General features: G+C 42.0%; 1 protein-coding gene across 1 annotated transcript; it reads left to right on the top strand.

Moving 5' to 3' along the window:
* Nucleotides 1-6,886: 6,886 nt before the first annotated feature.
* Nucleotides 6,887-24,330, top strand: LOC124477476. The gene is made up of 11 exons (XM_047035282.1): nucleotides 6,887-6,919; nucleotides 11,615-11,635; nucleotides 21,535-21,661; nucleotides 21,766-21,977; nucleotides 22,742-22,859; nucleotides 22,944-23,035; nucleotides 23,208-23,304; nucleotides 23,398-23,502; nucleotides 23,611-23,796; nucleotides 23,884-24,055; nucleotides 24,186-24,330. The coding sequence occupies exons 1-11, from the start codon at nucleotides 6,902-6,904 to the stop codon at nucleotides 24,313-24,315; spliced, it is 1,278 nt and encodes a 425-aa protein (XP_046891238.1). The 5' UTR covers nucleotides 6,887-6,901; the 3' UTR covers nucleotides 24,316-24,330.
* The last annotated feature ends 1,084 nt before the right edge of the window (nucleotides 24,331-25,414 follow it).

The following is a 25,414-nucleotide window of genomic DNA, read 5'->3' as shown; positions in this document are numbered from 1 at the left end:
ACTGATTGGAGAAAATGTCAACTTTGATGCAATCATCTCACATCCATTTGCTATTCAACTCGCTCCACAGGCTGCGGCCATACTGTAGCCCTAGTACTAGTATATGGCCGATATTGTTCGTGAAAATCTTGATATTGATTTTGGGACAGTGACATGGCTGGTTAGCTAGCAAATCTTATTGTCAAACATACTGTAAAATTATATTTACTGTTTGTCAACCATACACAATGTTATTGGCTTTGAATCCTGCTAGCATAACGTTAGCTTTTGGTCTAATAGCTCAGCCAAAGGAAAGCCGGTGTTGGTTCTATGAGCTGAGCGGACTATAAATATCAGAGTTGGCTAACGTTGAAAAACGTTAGATTTCTATTGCAAAACGCCTTAAAACATAAATTAATGTTTGTAAATGTGTCCGTTCGTCCGCTGCGCATCGGACGGTTCACGCCTCCGCATCGTCCGTTATCAGATGATATTGGACACCTCGTCGGGCATTATCCCTTACTTACTGCAGCCAAATACCGGTGATGGGGCATTTGAATTTGTATGTGTCAGGCAATTGTTTCTTCATATAGCCGGCGTCGCTATTTTAGTATGCAGAATGGGTTTACAAAAGGAGAAGCTAAACCAATCACCGAGTTTGATAAGCCTTCTATACTTGCTCAGGTTAGGTGCGCTAGGTTTATTTGCATTTAAAATACCTTTGTTATTGTTTGCTCTGAAGGTAGCGTTTGTTTCTGTATTGATTTTGTTACATAGTCATAATGTATTGATTATCCTACTATTTTGATAATAAACGATGTTTTTGCATTTAAAGTTGCTTGTCCTTGTGTCTGCTTTCAATGTTTGAACAATAGTATTTCCTGGAGTCCTAAGTCACTATAAAGAAAGAGCCTTTTTATGTGTCCCTGACAAACAAGAGGTGAATATGAGTTGTATGTGCTGGTTTTAAAATGAAATACCATTTCATGTATTTTAAGTTGTTTTATGTGTCCACAGGAAGATTGGTTTTCACCACCATTGTTCTACCATTTAGTCTGATTGTTAGCTGAGTTCCAGTTCAAGTCTTTTATTGTCAGATGCACAGAACAACACAAGGTCAGACTGGGCCCTGAAATTCTTAGGACAAGACAGCGCAAAGCAACCCGGCATAACATATAAGTACTCTGATCATATTTCATCTATGATAACAAAATAAAATAAAAACTCCTAAATATACAAATTAATATACAATACATTATACTAAACATGTAATACACATAATAACCTATCCTAAACGTTTAAACCTACACTAACCTAAAGACAAGTGGGGTAACAATTAGTGCAATATTGCTGATAATACAACCAGTAGCTGAAAGTGACAGTGTGTAAAGTGGCTAGTGAGAAAGTGGTGAGACTGAATTAGTGTCCATTCAGAAGCCTGATGGCCCTTGGAAAGAAACTATTCTCCAGTCTATGTGTGCGAGACCGAATGCTTAAATATTGCCCACCAGAAGGCAACAGGGAAAAAAGACTGAAGGATGGGTGGTAACAGTCAGCTTTCCTGAAGCATTGTGTGTGGTAAGTGTTCTGTAGGGCTGGAAGCTTCCTGCTGATGAACTCAGCAGACCTGACCACACTACGTAGGGCCTTGCGGCCCCTGTCTGTGCATCTCCCATACCACACTGTAATGCAACCAGTCAGTATGCTCTCTATTGTGCATCTGTAAAAGTTAGTGAGGATGACTGAGTCCATGCCAAACTTCCTCAGTCTCCTCAGGAAGAACAGGCATTTCCGGGCAGCTTTAACTACCGTGTGAGTAGACCAGATGAGATCATTGCTGATGTTCACCCCGAAGAACCTGACGCAGCTGACCTGCTTGCAGCTGACCTGAAGCAGCATGCTCCTCCTCCTGCCGCCTCCTATAGTCCACAATAATCTCCTTAGTCTTGCTGACGTTGAGAAGTTATTGTCCTGACACCATGATGTCAGTTTATCAACCTCCTCTCTGTAGGCTGATTCGTCACTATCAGAGATGAGGCCCACAATGGTTGTGTCGGCAGCAAACTTAACAAGGAGGTTGGAACTGTGCATTGCAAGGAGAGCAGGAGAAGGCTGAGCACACAGCCCTGGGGGGTGCCTGTGTTGGTGATCAGTGTGGATAAGGTGCGGTCACCTATTCTCACCACCTGTGTCCTCCCCGTCAGGAAGTTGAAGATCCCCTTGCATTTTCCCCTTTTTCCCCTTGTTATTTTCACTCTATATGTTGCCTTTAGGAAACGTAATTAGAAGTTTTGGGGTAGATTTTCACTGCTATGCAGATGATACTCAGCTATACATGTCTATAAAGCCGGGAGAATTTCCACATGCTATGGAAACCTGTGTTTCCGGGTTGAAAACTTGGATGACTGCAAATTTCCTTCTTCTTAATTCGGATAAAACCGAGGTTCAAATTTTTGGTCCGAAAAAACACCGAAATAATTTATCCCATCTAACCTTAGACGGCGTCAAAGTATCTCAAAGCCAGCTGGTAAAAAATCTGGGAGTCACAATGGACCCAGACCTTTTGTTTGAGTACCATATTAAGCAAATCACCAGAACAGCATTTTTCCATCTACGTAATATTGCCAAAATACGAAAATTCCTCTCAAAGGATGATGCTGAAAAACTAATACATGCTTTTGTTACGTCCCGATTGGACTACTGCAATGTGTTGTTCTCTGGCCTCCCAATTACCTACCTAAAAAACTTACAGCGGGTGCAAAATGCTGCTGCTAGACTATTGACTAAAACTAGAAAGTTTGATCATATAACATCGACTCTTATCTCTTTACACTGGCTCCCTATCCAAGCCAGAGCTGATTTCAAAGTTCTACTACTAACTTACAAATCTCTGCATGGATTGGCACCACTGTACCTCTCCGGTCTCCTTGCACCCTATTGCCCCGCAAGGACTCTAAGATCTCAAAATGCCGGCTATCTGGTAATACCCAAAGTTAAGAAAAAAACTGCTGGAGGTAGGGCGTTCTCATATAGAGCACCTCTTCTTTGGAACAAATTACCCATCTCAATTAAGGAAGCTGATACTGTCTCGACATTTAAAACTAGATTAAAAACGTTCTTGTTTAGTCAATTCTATGATTGTTAAAGGGAAGTATGTGTGTACTTTCTATGTAAACCTGGGGTGTGTGCTTGCCTATGTGTGTATCACATGTAACTTTTAAATTTTAATTATAGCTTATGTTCACATTGCCCAGCTAGATGTTACAAATAAAGTAAACCTGTTACTGTATATTGTAAGTATTATTATTATAGTTCCGTTGCTGTATATTGTTACTGTTACAGTTTTTATTACTAGTTGGAGACAACGGGGGACTGGTTGTTTTCATCCTTATTCGTATAAGTATAACCTACTTTAGAGTTCTTTCCCCTGGAACAGATTTCATGTTCCAACTGAGGGGGGCTGTCGTTGTTTTGGTGTGTGGGGCTGCATCAAATACCCTTTTTGCTCTGTTAAATTGCTGCACTAGTCCACACTTGACCGGTGGGGATCTCATTCTATTATGACTGTAACTGTTAGCTGCTCCTGGCATTCTCTAATCCCTGCTCTCCTCTCTGTCCCCCCCCCCCACACATTCCCTGTGGTGTGGGGGGTTTGAGCTGTCAGGACCTGCTTGGTCGTCGGTCTGCCTACGCTGAACCAGGTCGTCACCCGGAATCCAGTCTCCATGATGGCCAACAGCGAGTTTCCCGGTCCCATCCAACGTCTATAAAGCCGAACAATGGATTTTGGTGTTTCAAAACCCATTGACACTGTATGACTATGTTTAGCTTGTGTTCTGCTCCTCTCTCTTACCAACCGTCTCTGGAGGAGGGGATCCCTCTCTGAATTGCTCCTCCCAAGGTTTCTTCCATTTTTTCTCCCGGTGGGAGTTTTTCTGGGAGTTTTTCCTTGTCTTCCTTGAGGGTTTAGGTTGGTTGAGGGGCAGTTCTATGGGCGCATGTGAAGCCCTCTGTGACATGCTTGCGTGTAAAAAGGGCTATACAAATAAATTTGATTTGATTTGATTTGCATAGGGAGGTGCTTAGTCCAAGGTCCACAAGCTACGAGCTGAGTCTGGAGGGGATTATGGTATTGACTGCTGAGCTGTAGTCAATGAACAGCATCTTCACATACGTATTCCTTTGTCCAGGTGGGAGAGAGCGGTGGGCATAGTCAGGGTGATGGCATTGTCTGTAGATCTGTTGTACCGGTATGCAAACATAGGGTCCAGGGTGGGAAGCAGCGATGAGCAAATGAATGTTTTGACTAGCCACTTGAAGCACTTCATGATGACAGAGGTCAGTGCTATCGGGCAATAGTCGTTCATGCAGTTGACCTAGGTGTTTTGGGGCACAGGGACGGTGGTGGTCCTCTTGAAGCAGCTGGGGAGTACATTTACATTTAGTCATTTAGCAGACGCTCTTATCCAGAGCGACTTACAGTAAGTACAGGGACATTCTCCCCGAGGCAAGTAGGGTGAAGTGCCTTGCCCAAGGACACAACGTCATTTGGCACGGCGGGGAATCGAATCGAATCCGGCAACCTTCTGATGACTAGCCCGACTCCCTCACCGCTCAGCCATCTGACTCATTAGTATACACTTATAGTTATGTTTTGATGTAAACGAAGGATCTAACCTCTAACCTGGTTAGACCCAGATTATACAGTGTATTCATATACATTTATTCATTTAGCAAACGCTCTTATCCAGAGCGACTTACAGACTCTGTTCATGAAAACAGAGTGACCAAAGTCTCTCCAGTTTGAGTAGCCTACACTACAGTGTGTGTAAGAAAGAAAGGAGTTGCAATTCAGATGTAGAGACACAGTCTATTCATAGTAAATGTAGAATTTTATTAAAGCAACCCTAGTGGACCATACTAGGCCACACTGAAGAACTCAGGCTTAAGTGAATTGTAATTTCTATTTCTCATCAGCAATCATATGAATAATTTACACACAAATTTTCAGTCTTGGTCTGTGGACACCCCTTGGCCACCCCATATATAAAAGTCTGGTTCCGCCACTGTTCCCACACCAGAGCTGAAGATTGCAGCTTTGAAACCAAGTCAATTTTTACTTGTTCTTCCTAACTAGCTGTATATGTCACGAAACAGAACACTTTATAACACAGTGAGTTCACGCCTTCTCTTCACCTGTCGGTGTCCGCTCTGTGTGTGTGTGAAGACTAGTGATGTATCGTTCGTGAATGATTCGTTCATTTTGAAGAATCCTTACAAGGACTCTGGAGTAACGAGTCCTCTTAAGAGTGATTCGTTCATTTTCTCGTGGCCGCGCATCGGGACTGTTGCACAGGCTCGTCCAAGTGGTGTCCCAATACTCTTTTGGAGCTAGGGGAAGGGCTAAGACTAAGGGGTATACACCCCTTAAAACCAAGTAAGATCGGGAGCTTACTTGAAACCTAGGGCTATGTGAAAACTGCGCGACCGGCAACAATGGCGACCAAATCCTCCAGAGAGTCCGATAAATGTTATATTATCGGCTTAATTAATTGATAAAAAAATTATGACAGTCTTGTTTTGTGTTATATACAGTCATGAACATATATATTTGCAACCATTTTCCTAATTGAAACGTTTCTAAAAATCGCTAGTTTGGTACGTTAATGTTACAGTTCTGAATTGCACAACAGTCCCGCATTTCTTTGCCTAGCATGTCTACAGTTGTAAGTAAACTCCATTAGCAGCGAATTTCGTTTAATATCAGTGCATAACGCTACTTGCTTTGGAGATATCGATACGTGCTAGATGACGTACCTGTAACCAAGTGGCGTCCCATTTCCTAGGGCTATGTAGCCCTTACCCCTTACTTTCGAGGGCCGAGGGGAAGGGGTAAGTTAAGGGGAAGGGGTAAGGGGAAGGGGGAGTATTGGGATTCGGCCCGTCTTCGGGTATGAGTCTTTGGATCATTTTTCACTTGACCTGCGCAGGCTCTGTACCAGTAGCCCGAGGAAACAAACGATTTGTTCATTTCCCGACTCGGTCTTTCTACGAGTCTTGGGAGCAATTTTCAAGTGACCTGCATAGGCTCTGTACTGGTAGCTAGATGAAACAAACGATTCATTAATTTCCCGCCTCAGTCTTTTTATGAGTCTTTAGATCATTTTTCACGTAACCTGCATGCATAGGCTCTGTACTGGTAGCTAGAAGAAACAAACAATTTGTTAATTTCCCGACTCTTGTATTTTGTAGCAGAGGAAACCTCAGTTCCTCATTCCCTTTCGCGTGGCCGCTGTTTTAGTAAGACGTGAATGATTTTCGCTCAAGTCATCATACTGACTGGTTTTGTTATATTCACTTTACATTTACACTTACAGTTTAGTGCAGTGTAATTGTTTGCCGTGATAATTAAATGCTAGTTTGATAATAAATGACCAAATCATACAATCATTTTACTGAACGAGATTCAAAGAACCGAATCACTAAAATGATCTGAACTTCCCATCTCTAGTGGAAATGCTAGTCCCGCCTATGCTTTCGACACAGAAAGCTGACAAGATGACTGAGGCAGCGGGATTGACTAAAATGTTGGTGACATTTGTTCTTATGTAAAAATGTATATTATCATTATTTTTATAATAAAAATGATCAGTTGCAATATATCGCAGCACCAAAAAATATTGCATTTATTTACATATACCGTGCGATAAGTCAATATATTGACTATCCCGACAGGCCTATTTGCGTAAACAGCCATGCAATCTAGTGTACTTGAATTAACTATTGTCATGTTCAAATTATTTACTTTGGTAGACCGCAGGAAAAGCGATGTGTGGTGACTCCCAATTGAATGCAGCAAGAGAGACTTCAAAGCGGGCCAACAAGATGGATGAAGAAAGTGTGGAAATTGCTGTGTGTAGACATGGATTTCTTCTCAAAGGTTGGTATGGGTCTGAATAAGTAGTAGTAAAAAAATAAAATGATATATATTTATATTATGAATGAGAAGCCATAAAAGATCGAAAATCGTTTTCTGTCAAAATTGAGATTTTTGATGTTTTGTATTGTTAACACCCTAAACTTCATTGTAATATACAAAAAGTATATGATTACTTGGATCAGCTTGCAAGATTTTCAAGCCATGTCAAATCAAATGCTTAGTTTGCCTGCTCTTTTGAGTGCTGCAGCAGCCCATAACAACTGATCAATGAAATAACTTGCTGAGAAGTTATTAACCCTATACTTAAACTGACGTTTACATTCACAACGTCATTACGAACAAAAGGATTTTCAGGTCGAAATGTAACTTCAGTTGTGATAAAGATATCTTAAGTGATTTAATGAGTGAGTGATTTAAACAGATTTGTATCCAGGAGAGTTTGTAGTTTCTAATATGTATAAAACCCAGAAAGTACATTTGCAATCATAGGGTGTCATTTATTGACATGGTTCTTCATGTGAAAATAATGAACTATTATTAACAACTATATTTACTCAAAAGTATCGAAATGCAAATGTAGCAATGTACATACATTGACTTCAGTTATTACAATTAATTATATACGGCACTAGGAGGCGCTGATAACAACACAAGGATGTGCATTAGAGACATAGGAGAGTCTACAACGGTGGCTCATGTGCACGCTTAAATTCAGTTTCTCTGAATAAAATAATTTGATTCTAATTCATTTCGTGTGTAAGTCTGCTTTACAGTCACACCATTACACGATGTGCAATATAATGTCTAAATTGTCTACTTTGTATGGTGAGCTTGTAGTGAGACATCAAAAGTATGGTATGGAGTCTGTTAGCACGAACAGTTTAACTTATTTTTGTAAATAAAAGTTTATAGCCTGTTCTCCTATTCTAAAATGGCCGCGGGGCAGTTAGTCGACATGACAATAAACAAAAGCTGCAAGACACCCAATGCAACTGCCACGAGACACTTGCGTACCACTATCAACAGAACAGTGACTGTCATGTACCAGTGGAGGCGCTGTCACGTACCACTAGTTACTGTCATGTACCAGCGGAGGCACTGTCATGTACCACTAGCTACTGTCACATACCACTAGCTCCACTGGCACATACCACTAGGTGCCAGTAGAGGCACTGTCACGTACCACTAGCTACTGTCATGTGCCAGCTGAGGCACTGGCATGTACCACTACCTACTGTCCTGTGCCAGCGGAGGTACTGGCACGTACCACTAGGTGCCAGTAGAGGCACTGGCACATACTACTAGCTACTGTCATGTGCCAGCGGATCCACTGACACGTACCACTCGCTCCACTGGCACGTACCACAAGCTACAGGACAGTACAGTTTTGGTTCTAACCGCCTCTCGTCTTTCAGTTGTTCTGTGTTTGTGTGCATCTCCAGGCTCCAGTCCATCCTACCTGCACAAGATCCATCCGGCTATCCGTCTAATGCAAACACGTATCACATTCTCATGTAGGTTAGTGCATGACGTGCACCAGCAGATACTATTTCAAAATAAATTCCTGCATTAAAATAATGTATCATGACAGTTGCTATGATTTTGTCATTTATTATCACACAAGCATTTAATTATCACGGCAAACAATTACACTGCGCTAAACTGTAAGTGTAAATGTAAAGTGAAAATAACAAAACCAGTCAGTATGATGACTTGAGCGAATATCATTAACGTCTTACTAAAACAGCGGCTACGCGAAAGGGATAGAGGAAACTGAGGAAACTGTTTCTTCTACTACAAAGTACAATGCGGGTACAAAGCCTGTTCATTGGAAGAAGAGGGACTGTAGCAACCGATAATGTAATAAGAGCCAATAACGTAATAATTTAAATGTAATAAAACCAATAACGTAATAAATTGCCAATAATGTAATAAAGTTGTTGAGCCAATAATGTAATAACGTTTTGCCAATAATGTAATAACTTATTACAAAAACGTTGAAAATGTAATAACCGAGCCAATAATGTAATAACTGAGGTATCACTTTATTTTATCTTCAATTTCTGGAGAGAAAGTGTCACTCTTAGCCTTAATATTGCATCTTGCAACAGATAATTATTAGGTTGGATTAAATATCCAACCTAACAGATACCCCTCCACCCTCGAACCCCCCTCAACAGGATGCCTTAAAGGAGAAATTAAGTCCATTTGGATTTATACCTCACTCTTAGGGTTCCGTTATAGTTCTCAACTACTAGAGAACTACTAATAGTATCCAACTCTTTGACCATGCAGGCGCTTTGATGGAGTCTTGAGTCTTTCTAAGTTCTGCGTTGCAGTTTTCAGTATGGTTTTACAGTTCACCACCGGAACGCTAGGGGCTACGGGAATTAGTCGTTATCTGACTAATGACAGCCCCACGGTCTCTATTGGTCACAGTCGCCTCATCCATGTGTATAAAAGACACTTAAATACTAAAATAACTTAACAGCACACATGTACCTCAACTCATAAAGTCTAATCTAACTGTAAAATTGCTAGCATAATTTACATAGGTGTTGTAGTAGATAAATAGATACATAAATATCATTTGTTATGTATTGCTGTGCAGAAATATCTGTTGTAATAAGACAGCTGTGAGGTTTATACCCAAGTAGGCTAGTTTTATTTCAGTTTTATCCATTAGATGACAGTGTAGATTAAGGAATGTTATAGTGTTAGCTAAGCCTGATATGAAAATTAAACTTAATGACAAAATAACTGCTTAGAGAATAATATGAACTAACCTACTCAGTTATTCAGCATGTTTTGCAACAGAATATTGACTGTGTATTGCAATTAACAAAAAATTCTCAGTTATATATGCCAGTGGGGTGTATTACGAAGAAAGTGACACTTGGAAATCTTTGAGTTAGCTCACAATGGGGAAATTGTTCACCAGCACCCACGAGCCCTTAGAAAGGAGTCACCATCACAAAGACCAGACGAAGGAAGACATGTTTCTTCTTCACCGCCATTAGACCATGGCCAACACCTAGACCATGGCGAATAATCTTTTGTTGCAAATGCTGTATTTCAACAGTGTGTTGTGGCAATATTGAAGTTATGATATTATTATTTTTTCTCCTCCCTTTTGAAGATTTTAATATACGACAGCTTGAGGACCTTCTACAAACAAAAATTCAGAGAACATTGAATCGCAAGATTTTGTTCAGCAGCCACCATTGTCCAGTTGGAGTCAAAGGCAGAAAGAGGTCCAACAATGTTGGCAACAGGCAAGGCCATAGAACCTTGACAATTTACTTTCTGATGAGAACATCGTACAGATGACATGCAATCACTGTCACGTGAAAGAAGCTGTCATCCGTTGTGGGGAATGTATGCCCTCAGAGTGGTTTTGTGCTGAGTGTGATGGCTTGGTACATAAACACCACACTCAACTCAACTCAACACAACAGGCAAACCATCATGGATGGATTTTTCAAATACATCCCGCCAACAGAGTTTGTGACACTCCATGATGGAAAATACATCATTTGTGAACAAGGTTGGCCTTTCTTTTTCAATTGATTGACAATTTTCTTAACAGACCATTCTTATCTGAAATTGAAATGTGTTGTTTAAGTCATTACTCACAACCCAAACATTCTTAATTGTATACCTTATGGTTCTTTGCCTTGCAGATTGTTTTCTGCCAACAGCTCTACTTCAAAGGATATGCTCTTGTGACACGGCTGATGCAGCAGTCTCTGTTGGTAGATCCATCATACTGGTTTGCATAAATGGTAGGATCTTGTTGAACTGTTGAATTTTTTTAGATGACACATTACTTTGGTTCCATGTTATTGATTTGCCTTTTATGTGCTCTCAGGCCGTTATGATCTTCACGTTCCGGTGCTAAAATGCAAACATTGCAACCAGAAATGAGCTCCAGAAGTCAGTGACTGTAAAAAGTGGTTACTGGCCCGCTACCATGCAGGCACAGACACTGTTCCACCAAAATCTCTTCCATTCCTTTGAGGCTATGAAGACAGCAGCTCCAGGAATGTCCAGACAAGCCTTTACAGCAATGTTGGACCAGAGAACAAAGCAATATGGAATGGTAGGTAAAAAGCAGTTCAAGGTCCACAAGTGGCTGTAGTAGGTAGTACATATTTCAGATAATAGACTGAAGACCTTACCACACAACATTTTCATTTGCATCCGTATGGATTTGAAAAGTTGCATACAAAACACAAAACATTCAAAGGCAAAGATGTAGTTTATCGTTCTTGAAAGCTGTATTATATTCTTTCCTTTAGACTGGCAAAGTGAATGCAGATGCATTTCAGAGAAGTTTTCTGCAATTTGTGTACTGCAACTATGAAAAGAACCAACTTCTTGGAAAGGAGCCATTGGTCTGTCCAGCCTGTAGCCCTGAAATGGTGGCTGTTTCTGTGGATGGCAACAGAACGTTGTACAGGTTCCAGAAAACAAACTACTGAGTTCTGTGCACACATTATAAACAGCCAATGTAGTTAATATACAGTATGTCCAACTGTTAATGTCAGTTTTTTTTAAATAAGTGCTACATATATAAAAGGTCCTATTACAAAGGCAGTCCATAATACATTTTCTTAAAGGAGTGAAGAGCCAGGGTTCTTTGATGGAGTGTTTTTAGCCCGAGACTCTGAGGTGTCCAGTTTTGTTGAGGAGGTCCGGGGAACTGTCAAGAGTGTAAGTCTGACATTATTCTGAACAACATTTATTGGGATTATTTTGTGAAGTTAAAGTAGAAAACACGTTTGCCTTTGGAGAAGGGCGTCTATGATCAAGTGGGGTACTATACAGTACTAGATTCTTATCCAGGGGGCACAGTATATTTATACTGCATATTGCTTTATCCGTCAAATGTAAGATAGGTCAGGCAAAGAAAAAAAGTTTGCGTGTAGGGCTGTCACGATAACAACTTTTTAATTGTGCGATATATTGCACCAAAATTAATTGCGATAAACGATATTATTGCCCACACGTCAATTGTAATTTTCAGTCCATTTTAGACCACTGATTGCACAATGACCGCCCCCCCCTTCGCGCGTCTATGTTGCTTCACTCCACCATCCCTTTTTGATTACAACATTAACAGGGCTACTTGGTTGGCGTTGCCTTTTCAGCTTGAGATATCCAAGGTGTGGTGTGAGACCAGGGCCGGCCCTAGCACATTTGGCGCTCTAGGCGAGCTTCACTCTTGGCGCCCCTATTTTAATCATGTCTTTTTTGTATAATGTAGAATAAATGGACATATAATTTTTGTTATACCCGCCTCTGTAAAATCCTTAAAGAACTATGTGACAGGGAGTATGAAAACTTTCAATGAGGTACATCTTTTCTTAACTCCACTAAAGTGCCCACCTATTCACGCATTCATGAACGTTTTCTTATCAGGAATTCATTCTAGGCTAAGAACAGAATTTAAGGATTTAGGCTACCTTTCGCCTTTGCACGTTTCTCTTCTTCCTTTCTTTTCTTCTTAAATTCCGCCCCAGATGGCTTTTGCCTCTTCATTATTTCGTTCTTCAACACAAACCCACTCTAACGAAACGCCTCACTGTGCTAGCATGTTCGGATAACACCAAGAAGTTACGTACCCCTTCCGTTTTAGATTTTTGGCTCATTTTACCCTAATGTTGGGCGCCACTCATATTGAGATATAGAAGGGGGCGCGAAAAAACTGCCCAGCTGTAAAAAAAAAAATTGCTGGGCACTTTTTTTTGCGCCCCCCTCTGAGTGGCGCCCTAGGCGACCGCCTCTACCGCCTGTAGGAAAGACCGCCCCTGCGTGAGACCGTGTGAAATGGTTGAAATGCGTGTGTCTCACGGCCAATTCGTAAGAGTTGGTAGCCCTGTGTTTGTCCAAAGTTTGCAGCATATTTGTAAATGCTGGTTTTTCGACTGTGTTTGATTGCTGTCAAACGCAGCCTTACCTATGTTTCATCCGTTTCAATTGAAACGGGCCCCGCCCTCCAAGGGGGCCCCCAACAGACCAGCAAAAATCCCATTCATTCTCTCAGTAAGATATTGATTGTCTGCCATAATGTCTACTCTAATCGAAGGTAGACTGACCACGAGCTATGAGGTTGTGAAAAGAACGTTTCTGCTCAAGCCACAAGTCCGTAAATCAACCTTGTTATTTGCGATCTTTTGTTGAAATACTACACTACCCACAATCCTAAGCAAAACAACACTGACTGATATCTCTGATTTGTCGAACTCGCGGTTACCATGGCGACGTTTACTGCCCCCGCAAACAAGGTTAAAATGTTAGTTTGAGCAGGAAAATAAATGAAACGTACATATGCCAGTGGTGCTGAAAAAGTAAAAATATCGGACAACAAAAGAAAAGCTTTATTCAGTTTTCAAAAAGTGACTTATTTCTTTGGTCCAGCTTCTGTAGAGCTAACTACCGGCGACAGCAGCGGTGTAGAGCTAACTAGCGTTACCGGCGAAAGCAGTGGTGTAGAGCTAACTAGCGTTAACGGCGACAGCAGCGGTGCGCCCGGTGAGTGCATCGTTGTAGAGCTAGTTTATGATAAGTTCGGTTCAGTGTCACGTCAGACTCGTTTTTCTTATTTGCTTTTGTTAAATAATTCAAATTGACGGGATCGTTGAGCTGTTTTTTTTTTAAGTCAGCCCAGACAGCTGAACATATACTGCGCTAGTCAATTAGCAGTGAAGTAGCCGTTCTGTCCAAATATTGGATTGAGATATAGAAGGGGGCGCGAAAAAACTGCCCAGCTGTAAAAAAAAATAATTGCTGGGCACTTTTTTTTGCGCCCCCCTCTGAGTGGCGCCCTAGGCGACCGCCTCTACCGCCTGTAGGAAAGACCGCCCCTGCGTGAGACCGTGTGAAATGGTTGAAATGCGTGTGTCTCACGGCCAATTCGTAAGAGTTGGTAGCCCTGTGTTTGTCCAAAGTTTGCAGCATATTTGTAAATGCTGGTTTTTCGACTGTGTTTGATTGCTGTCAAACGCAGCCTTACCTATGTTTCATCCGTTTCAATTGAAACGGGCCCCGCCCTCCAAGGGGGCCCCCAACAGACCAGCAAAAATCCCATTCATTCTCTCAGTAAGATATTGATTGTCTGCCATAATGTCTACTCTAATCGAAGGTAGACTGACCACGAGCTATGAGGTTGTGAAAAGAACGTTTCTGCTCAAGCCACAAGTCCGTAAATCAACCTTGTTATTTGCGATCTTTTGTTGAAATACTACACTACCCACAATCCTAAGCAAAACAACACTGACTGATATCTCTGATTTGTCGAACTCGCGGTTACCATGGCGACGTTTACTGCCCCCGCAAACAAGGTTAAAATGTTAGTTTGAGCAGGAAAATAAATGAAACGTACATATGCCAGTGGTGCTGAAAAAGTAAAAATATCGGACAACAAAAGAAAAGCTTTATTCAGTTTTCAAAAAGTGACTTATTTCTTTGGTCCAGCTTCTGTAGAGCTAACTACCGGCGACAGCAGCGGTGTAGAGCTAACTAGCGTTACCGGCGAAAGCAGTGGTGTAGAGCTAACTAGCGTTAACGGCGACAGCAGCGGTGCGCCCGGTGAGTGCATCGTTGTAGAGCTAGTTTATGATAAGTTCGGTTCAGTGTCACGTCAGACTCGTTTTTCTTATTTGCTTTTGTTAAATAATTCAAATTGACGGGATGTTTGAGCTGTTTTTTTTTTAAGTCAGCCCAGACAGCTGAACATATACTGCGCTAGTCAATTAGCAGTGAAGTAGCCGTGCGTGTAAGGGCGAGGCTTATTCCAACTTACAGTAAATGCTGTATAATTATATATAGTTTTAATCAAATAAGGTTGGATTATTTCGATGTTGAGCTGCCCTGTTCATGAAGCCAAAAGTGCATGTCATAAAATAATATACCATTGATGGAAACCAACAGGAATCCTTGCCTTTTCTGCTCTATTATGTTTATGTTTTGGTAGGGGCCCCATATTAGTTTTTGAAACGGGCCCCCAGATGCTTAAGGCCGCCCCTGATTGCTGTATCTCTTTGGCTATGTTGCGAGTTAAGCTATCCGTGAGTGTGCTCGTCGGGAAGATCCTACCAGGTCTCCTGGGGAGGCAAACTGTCAGGCCCTCGCCAGCTCTCCACTGGTGTCCCACAGGGCTCCGTCCTTGGCCCCCTCCTCTTCTCTCTGTACACCACCTCACTTGGACCAATCATCACCTCCCATGGCTTCTCCTACCACTGCTACGCTGACGACACGCAGCTGTACCTGTCGTTCCCCCCGACTGATCCGGGGATCTCAGCTAGGATTGAGGCCTGCCTCGCAGACATCTTTGCCTGGATGACCGAGCACCACCTCCAGCTGAACCTCGCCAAAACAGAACTTCTCATCATCCCGGCTAAACCCTCCATCTCCCATGATCTGTCAATCACCCTGGGATCTGCAACGGTGACCCCTTCATCCTCTGCCAGGAACCTTGGGGTTACCATGGATGACGAGCTCTCCCTCACGGCCCACATTGCCGCAGTCTCCCGGTCTTGTAGATTCACCCTCTACAACATCCGGAAGATCAGGAGATACCTGTCTGAGCACTCAACCCAGCTGCTAGTCCAAGCAATGGTCCTCTCCAAGTTGGACTACTGCAACTCGCTGCTCGCTGGTCTCCCAGCATGTGCAACCCGCCCTCTTCAGAGGATTCAGAACGGAGCGGCCCGCCTGGTCTACAACCTACCCAGACGCTCCCATGTTACCCCGCTCCTCATCTCCTCTCTCCACTGGCTACCCATCAACGCTCGTATCAGATTCAAGACCCTGGTACTGACCTTCCGAGCAGTGAACGGGACTGCACCCTACTACATCAAGTCTCTCCTGCAACCTTACACCCCCACCCGTCACCTACGGTCTTCCTCAGACAACCGCCTGGTGGTCCCACCGCTCAAGACTGCCAGGTCCCAACACAAGCTCTTCTCCTGCCTGGCCCCCCAATGGTGGAACCAGCTCCCCACCTCCATCAGGGACACCGACTGTCTCCCCGCCTTCAAGAAAAGGCTCAAGACACACTTGTTCCGGGAGTACAACGGCACTTAGGAATGCTTGGCTAGACCTGTTGCTAGTTTCCTCCAGGATCACAATTACTCTTATTGAGTGACTTGTTGCTCTTGTAGGTTAGTTATAACGAAGTTAAGTCTTGTACTCCCTGTGAAATATTGCTCTTGTAGGTTAGTTATAACGAAGTTAAGTCTTGTACTCACTGTGAAATATTTTACTATTGATTGTTCTTCCACAGGTACAGTCCTGCACTTTTTGTTGTTCATGTTGTTTAATTTGTAAACTTGTATAACTGCATGCTCTTATGGGTCTTCCCTTTTGGCACTTGTTTAGTTTTCCACAATGTATGCTTCATGTTTTGGCTGCTTGCAATGTTTGGGACTACCTCGTTGTTATGATCAGTGACCTATGCTCTTTTGTAAAGCTCTCTCTTGGAAGTCGCTTTGGATAAAAGCATCTGCTAAATGCATAAATGTAAATGTGTGCGCCATTTCGCGCTGTCACGTTAATATTTTCACTGTCGGAAAAAAAGCATTTGTAACAGAACTGTATGGAAGACCCCTATCCAGCTTCAGCTGCAGTTGTTGTTCACAGGTTGAAAAACTGGGTGGGATAGTTATGTATTGCTAGGTGAGATGTTAGGTTAGTTGCCTCTTTTCGTTTCCACAGTTTTTAAACAAAGTCGACATACCGGCTCGTTCACGTTAATTGGCTCTCATCTCATTCGCCTTAAAGACAAAATGTTCCCACACAGTCGCGGAGCCAAAGGGGTGGCCAGGGTGGCACTGGACCCCCCTGATATTGGACTGGCCACCCCAGGTGCCACCCCAAAATGTAATTCGCTATCCCTGGCAATTGGTTGCTGATTGACATTTAATTTATCTTGTTAAAAGAATCTTTTTTTTTTTTTTTTTTTTTTTTTTACATCTGGCAGTGCATTTTTTCAATCGAGGATATTTCCACAGTTCACCAGTCAGTCACAAATTCCTACCAGCGTCTGATACAGCGCCCGCGACGGAAGACTAGAGCATCACATTACAGTTAGACTATCGTTTTAAGGTTTAGCATTGGGGTCGAGGCTTCCCGAACAAAATGTTATGAAAGTTGAGTTGCTGGGCCGCAGAGCCATAGAAAAAGATGCATATTGGCAATCTGGTTCTATAACAGATTCAGATAAGAGAAATGTCTCTGTTTTTGTTTTATCACTTAGCACTACCTTCGTAGGCCTAGCTAACAGCACAATTCCTGTGGTGTAGTTTATTCAATTTGGTTGTTTTCATTTTCATTCATATATCACACTTTTAAAACAACAACAGTATCATTTAGCCATTTGAAATCTATTGTAATTACTTGACTAGGTCAGAAAAGAACAATCGTACAAGCATAAGATGAAGTTCCAGAATTGACGTTTATTAACCACACGGTACACAGGCACAGTAAGCCAAACAGCTGTTTGGCCGTAGCCCACGCTGAATAAAAGAAAGGTAGCTAGCCCACAATAACTTTACAATAACCACAATAGCCCACTCTTAACTTCGAATGCTACAACCCCCTGCCCATCCATGACCCTTCGCCAACCACCAGGATGCCCGGCATCCGAACATTCTGGGCATTCCCGTGATTAGCAGACAGCAGGTTGATTGGCATGTTGGACCCCCCGAAGAATACTGGTAAACAACCAACTAACAGCCTAACATAACACACGTCTTTCAGTGTGGGTCGCTACACTATGTTTGTACTTTAACTGCTAAGATTCCTTGATGAGATGCCTCATCAATTTATTAATGTTACAAAAGATTAACGCTGCAGTCAGATAGCTACCCTGTTTGCTATTGTATAATGCCTGTTCGAAATACGTATTTCAGAGTAGGGCTAGCCATGATTTAGTAGTTGATTGAAGATAATAATGGGAATTATGTTTAAGATTGAGATTGGACTCAATTGTGGGTAATTGGATGTGTAAGCCTACATGTTATTTTTGCTTAGTGTTCACTTCAAACATTAAAAGAAAGGGTGAGATAGCAGACTTCTTCAAAAAACTGAGCAAACAGGATCAGGTGGAAAAAGACCTCAGTCCTTGTGTCGCCGACGTGTAGTGTTGTACTGACTACGCCACCTAGTTGTACGTCTAGGAACTCAATTGGTTCGTTCTGAGAGGGAGGAACCTGTGTGTTTGACCAAAGGAACAGTCGACAACCATGCCATATAAAGTAATGTATTTTAATTAGTATAAAAGGTATTTCCAGGCGTCCGAAATGTCTACAAGTTTAAAAGAGTGAATGTCTGAGTCTCTAACAGAGTCACCCTAGTGTTCTGACTGGTAGCCTCGTCCATAGGGCCACGTCCGTAGGTCTCCCTCCGTAATCCGAATCCCTGTCTTGCGGTCCTCTGATTACCCCGGTTCCCGTCTCGTTCCCACAGCGTTGTCCGGGTGTGCCGAATGTTAACCACGCCCTTAGATCTCCCTCCGTAATTCAGAACACTCCCTTGCGGCCCTCTAATTACCGCCGTTCCCTTGATCGTCCCGATCGGTTCCTCCGTGACTTCGTCGGTGGTTTCAGACTTCCTTGTTTCCCCGTGACTTCCTTGTTTTATAGGCCAGGTATTCCGCCCCAACTGCGCTCCAATTGGTCATTTCCTTTATTGTCAATTAGGCTCGGTGACTCTGGAGGTAAAGGGAAAGGCAAAACAACCACACAGCAACCAAACAAGGCACACTACTGCAACCCAAATAACCCAATTAACTAAATATACAATACACCCTGTACCCCACTTCCAAGCCGGTGACACTTGCACCACCCCAAGACCTCAGAGCAGCATACTAGTCAGTCAGTCACATGCCAAGTTTAGCCTGTGTTTGTAGGCCACACATGTAAACCTAGACTACAGTTTTGTCCCAGATTAAGCCTCACTTTCAAATGTTGGTTGTTGATTCATGAGTGTTCTTGTTTTGATGGCTGTGGCATTTTTTGTGTAAGCATACATTTACATTTAGTCATTTAGCAGACGCTCTTATCCAGAGCGACTTACAGTAAGTACAGGGACATTCCCCCCGAGGCAACTAGGGTGAAGTGCCTTGCCCAAGGACACAACGTCATTTGGCACGGCGGGGAATCGAATCAAATCCGGCAACCTTCTGATGACTAAACCGACTCCCTCACCGCTCAGCCATCTGACTCATTAGTATACACTAATAGTTATGTTTTGATGTAAACGAAGGATCTAACCTTTAACCTGGTTAGACCCAGATTATACAGTGTATTCATATACATTTATTCATTTAGCAAACGCTCTTATCCAGAGCGACTTACAGACTCTGTTCATGAAAACAGAGTGACCAAAGTCTCTCCAGTTTGAGTAGCCTACACTACAGTGTGTGTAAGAAAGAAAGGAGTTGCAATTCAGATGTAGAGACACAGTCTATTCATAGTAAATGTAGAATTTTATTAAAGCAACCCTAGTGGACCATACTAGGCCACACTGAAGAACTCAGGCTTAAGTGAATTGTAATTTCTATTTCTCATCAGCAATCATATGAATAATTTACACACAAATTTTCAGTCTTGGTCTGTGGACACCCCTTGGCCACCCCATATATAAAAGTCTGGTTCCGCCACTGTTCCCACACCAGAGCTGAAGATTGCAGCTTTGAAACCAAGTCAATTTTTACTTGTTCTTCCTAACTAGCTGTATATGTCACGAAACAGAACACTTTATAACACAGTGAGTTCACGCCTTCTCTTCACCTGTCGGTGTCCGCTCTGTGTGTGTGTGAAGACTAGTGATGTATCGTTCGTGAATGATTCGTTCATTTTGAACGAATCCTTACAAGGACTCTGGAGTAACGAGTCCTCTTAAGAGTGATTCGTTCATTTTCTCGTGGCCGCGAATCGGGACTGTTGCACAGGCTCGTCCAAGTGGTGTCCCAATACTCTTTTGGAGCTAGGGGAAGGGCTAAGACTAAGGGGTATACACCCCTTAAAACCAAGTAAGATCGGGAGCTTACTTGAAACCTAGGGCTATGTGAAAACTGCGCGACCGGCAACAATGGCGACCAAATCCTCCAGAGCAGGGGTGTCGAACTCCGGTCCTCGAGGGCCGCTGTCCTGCATGTTTTAGATGTTTCCCTGCTCCAACACACCTGATTCAATTAAAAGGGTTTTTATAACGACCATTCATTTGAATCAGGTGAGCTGGATCAGGGAAACATCTAAAACATGCAGGACAGCGGCCCTCGAGGACCGGAGCTCGACACCCCTGCTCCATAGAGTCCGATAAATGTTATATTATCGGCTTAATTAATTGATAAAAAAATTATGACAGTCTTGTTTTGTGTTATATACAGTCATGAACATATATATTTGCAACCATTTTCCTAATTGAAACGTTTCTAAAAATCGCTAGTTTGGTACGTTAATGTTACAGTTCTGAATTGCACAACAGTCCCGCATTTCTTTGCCTAGCATGTCTACAGTTGTAAGTAAACTCCATTAGCAGCGAATTTCGTTTAATATCAGTGCATAACGCTACTTGCTTTGGAGATATCGATACGTGCTAGATGACGTACCTGTAACCAAGTGGCGTCCCATTTCCTAGGGCTATGTAGCCCTTACCCCTTACTTTCGAGGGCCAAGGGGAAGGGGTAAGTTAAGGGGAAGGGGTAAGGGGAAGGGGGAGTATTGGGATTCGGCCCGTCTTCGGGTATGAGTCTTTGGATCATTTTTCACTTGACCTGCGCAGGCTCTGTACCAGTAGCCCGAGGAAACGAACGATTTGTTCATTTCCCGACTCGGTCTTTCTACGAGTCTTGGGAGCAATTTTCAAGTGACCTGCATAGGCTCTGTACTGGTAGCTAGATGAAACAAACGATTCGTTAATTTCCCGCCTCAGTCTTTTTATGAGTCTTTAGATCATTTTTCACGTAACCTGCATGCATAGGCTCTGTACTGGTAGCTAGAAGAAACAAACAATTCGTTAATTTCCCGACTCTTGTATTTTGTAGCAGAGGAAACCTCAGTTCCTCATTCCCTTTCGCGTGGCCGCTGTTTTAGTAAGACGTGAATGATTTTCGCTCAAGTCATCATACTGACTGGTTTTGTTATATTCACTTTACATTTACACTTACAGTTTAGTGCAGTGTAATTGTTTGCCGTGATAATTAAATGCTAGTTTGATAATAAATGACCAAATCATACAATCATTTTACTGAACGAGATTCAAAGAACCGAATCACTAAAATGATCTGTACTTCCCATCTCTAGTGGAAATGCTAGTCCCGCCTATGCTTTCGACACAGAAAGCTGACAAGATGACTGAGGCAGCGGGATTGACTAAAATGTTGGTGACATTTGTTATTATGTAAAAATTTATATTATCATTATTTTTTATAATAAAAATGATCAGTTGCAATATATCGCAGCACCAAAAAATATTGCATTTATTTACATATACCGTGCGATAAGTCAATATATTGACTATCCCGACAGGCCTATTTGCGTAAACAGCCATGCAATCTAGTGTACTTGAATTAACTATTGTCATGTTCAAATTATTTACTTTGGTAGACCGCAGGAAAAGCGATGTGTGGTGACTCCCAATTGAATGCAGCAAGAGAGACTTCAAAGCGGGCCAACAAGATGGATGAAGAAAGTGTGGAAATTGCTGTGTGTAGACATGGATTTCTTCTCAAAGGTTGGTATGGGTCTGAATAAGTAGTAGTAAAAAAATAAAATGATATATATTTATATTATGAAATAATGCCTCTCTCATGTGCATTGTGCTTCTTTTTTTTTAAGGTCTGAATATGTATAGAGGAGAAATCTTTGCATATCCAATGTTTCTCCAAAAAGAGTTCCAGAGCGCTACATTTTTTCCCATGGATGTGACCTGCCGATATATGCCATACTTGACAAAAGTGTCAGAGGCCCTGACTCATCTTCAATCCCTTCAGGAAATGAAGCATTGCTTGTCTGTGATGCATGCCAAAGCCCACAATACAAAATGCGAGGTGATGCTTTTAACTACTTGACCTTTACATTTTAGAGTATGATGTGGCAAAGGGAGTGTAAAATGCCATAATAAATGACAATAGCCATACCACAGTGGTCTGGACTGACCCATACCACAACCTAGGAGTGTGTTTAAAGTTTTTCTGTAGCCCCTAAGCAGTGTTGGGAATAACGCGTTACTGTAACTCCACTACTTTTGGAGGTAACTAGTAATGTAACTCATTACTTTTTTCAATTAAATAACGCAGTTACATTACTGAAATTTAAATGGGCTCGTTACTCGTTACTCTTTTCTTGCATGAATTCCCCAATTTCCTGTTTTTAATCTAACTTAAAAAAGTTTACGGGGACGCAGTGTATGACTGAATCACTCCGCATTTTAGACCAGCCCAAACAATGGCCGACAGTTCGGACCGAGCAAGCTTTGTGTCATGGAAATATCGACATTATTTTTCCCTTGTCCAGATCAAGGATACAAATATACTGGTTAGTTGTAGTTTGTGTGCAGGTGCGAGAACATAGATAATAGAAGCAGGGAATTAAAAGTAACGCAAACGTTACTTTCCCTCGTAACTAATTACTTTTCTATGCAGTAACTAGTAAAGTAATGCAGTTACTTCTGAAATAAGTAACTAACTAATTACTAATTTTCGGTAACGTTCCCAACACTGCCCCTAAGTGCTGCCCTCTAAAGTTGGTAATCTCAGGATATGCTTCAATATCGTGTGTCCACGCCGCTTTACACATTATCTTCTTCCTGTAGATTCTGTGGACTGCAAGGAACCAGGAGGGTGCCGGCACCACTCTCGGTGAAGAAGTAGAGCAAGTAAATAGTTTTCTCTCCAGATGTGACCTTACCACCAAGTATATGGCCAAGTCAGGGTTGTAAGCTTATTTCCCCCTGCCAGCCTGCAAATATACACGTTTTACAAAATTGTATTGTAATTTTGTTTTGTTCTTCACAGTAAGAACTGACATGCTGACTGTCCATGCTATGGGGTGGAATGAACAGAAAGAGAATGGCCTCCATATAGCCTTGTCTTCTAGATTCAAGAAGGTATGTTCACATACTGGGGATGATTAACTATTTAAAGCATTTACTTTTAAATGTAACTTTTACTTATTATACCCAAAATGCATCACGTTGTTATAGTACCCCCTAGTAGACATTGTAGTGGTACAGAACCTCTGCTAGTTTAAAAAACTGCCTTCTGTATTGCTGTTTTCAGACAGTAGAGAAGACTGTGGATGTAACTGAGAGCCTGAATACAATGCAGGAGCAGTTGCATTGCTGTGATGACATGCTGAAACAAAAAGCCAGGAGCAGTAAGAAAAATACTTAATATATAAACAATGTCAGTTACTTGGTTGTAATGCATATCTGAAATGTTAAGTGTATTTCTTTTATCTTTAATCAAGGAAGTGCAGCACCTGGTCCGGTTGATGCTCAAAGTTTGCAGATCACAATCGAAGCACTCTTTGTGAGCATTTGTCAGAAAAAACACTACCTTTACAGACAGAATGGTATGTATAGTGTAAACGTAACTAATGCAGATAAATCTTAGGCTATACTGATATCTTCATTACCATGGCAGCTCTTTTTACGTACTATTGTTTTTACTGTATTTGCAGATCGCAACAAAAGGCAACAGAAAGTAACTCAAAAGATAGCCCAGGAAAAGAAACGGTTGCTGGAAGACATCCAGAGATACAACCAACAGCCTGATGGTGACCTTGTGGACACAGACTTAGTTGTGCAGAAACTCTCTAACAAAGCTGCAGAGAGCATGATCTGGCCTTGGCAGGAACAGAACACAGGTGTTGCATCAGGATTTAATTTTAAGTATGCATATAAAATGTCATCAAATTTGTTTAGTAATTTCAAATGTTTTTATTCCTTTATAGACGGTGTGGACATCCTCACAAAGAAGAAGCTCTTTGACCACGTAATGCTTGCCTTACGACTAAAAGCAGATCCTTGTGAAGGAGATGCTGCAGCACTGCCAGTACCTCAAGGACTCAGTGGCAAAGGTTCAGACACTGATGGGCACTGTTTTAGTAAGCACACAGACAGGAAGTAAGTGTAAATCAAATGATCTGGCTACATGCACTTTTAAATTTATAGGTCAAACTATTTAAGTGTAAACCAATCCTGCTAGTATAGTCTTCGGTGAATTAATTTCAACATCAATTAACAACATTTCCAGGCTTGCCAAATGGATTAACCGAGGAGGGGTCCAAGGGCCTCATCAGTGCACTGAAGAGAAGACTGCAAGACCTGAGACTCCAACAGCAGGCCATAGCAGGCACCTACAGATACACTCTCAAACCAAGTAACAGGAGGACAGGTAAATGGAGGAAGACATGGACTGGCAAGGTGGCAACAGCTCGGATGATGATAGGGATGAGGAGGAGGATGCAGAGAATTGAACTCAAGTCACTTGGATTTGAATCACTCAGTCACAGCTGTAATCGCCTGAGACCTAACTTGATATACTGTGATGTATACTGTGTGTTCTCTCCCTTTGATCTCTACCTGTAATGGCCCAGGCGAGACAATTGCAACAGAGGCTGCCTCCAGAGCATTACTGCAGCAGAGCACAGAGCATTATTTGTAAATGAGTGGTAGAACATAAAACCTTAACTTATAACATGGGTGAGTTGGTGACCTAGCTAACGTTTTCGGGTTTTTGTTTTAGATTCACTGTTAGGTAAGGGAGCGTGCTGACTAGGCCTTCCCATTGCGGGGAGGGCCAGCGGCTACCATGTTTTGGTTTTATTTTCACTAACTCAGTCTTGTTTTTCTGTTCAATAAACTTTCTTATTTTTTACATACATTGACTTGCATGGTTGGACTCACCTGCATGGTTGGACTCACCTTATGTTGGCTGGCAGATTGGGCAATTGGGAAATTATGGGGATAAATTGTTCATTTATTATTCATCATGTGTATTCAACATATATTTAAATTATCCAGATTGTTTTTGAAAAATTCTGATTTAATTCTGTATAACTCGAGACAACTATCGAGACAAGGTGGCGCTGTTGAGCCTCTATCAGGCTTAGATGTTGGGCCATAGGAAAAAAAAGTATTTACTAGTCCAAAAAAGTATTTACTAGTCCAAAATATTCGACAGGGCAAGCCACGAACATGTACCACCAAGGACAACAAACCCCTAACCCTAGCGCGGTCTGTTTAGACCATGTCTTATGCAGAGCAACTAATCATCTTTTAAGTTTGGGGATAAACAAATGCACAAGTGGGTCTGTACCCTGATATTGTTTGTGCTAAACCAGGGGGGTGTTCCATCAACGTTGCGCTAACATGAATAAGTCTCACTTAGGTAAACGTCAACTTAGACTTGGGCCTCAAGCCGTTCCACTAACGTTCCGTTCCACTAACAAGCAACGCTAATAGGGGTTATGCGCAACATTT

The sequence above is a fragment of the Hypomesus transpacificus genome, chromosome 15 (assembly GCF_021917145.1).
Source record: "Hypomesus transpacificus isolate Combined female chromosome 15, fHypTra1, whole genome shotgun sequence".
Taxonomy (NCBI): domain Eukaryota; kingdom Metazoa; phylum Chordata; class Actinopteri; order Osmeriformes; family Osmeridae; genus Hypomesus; species Hypomesus transpacificus.
This window is presented reverse-complemented; position numbering and strand designations above follow the sequence as displayed.

Bases quoted from the DNA above. Each gene is read 5' to 3' on its own strand.
- LOC124477476 (XM_047035282.1), top strand. The intron at 21,662-21,765 runs GTTGGTATGGGT...TTTTTTTTTAAG, and splicing joins ACATGGATTTCTTCTCAAAG to GTCTGAATATGTATAGAGGA. The intron at 23,305-23,397 runs GTAAGAAAAATA...TCTTTAATCAAG, and splicing joins GAAACAAAAAGCCAGGAGCA to GAAGTGCAGCACCTGGTCCG.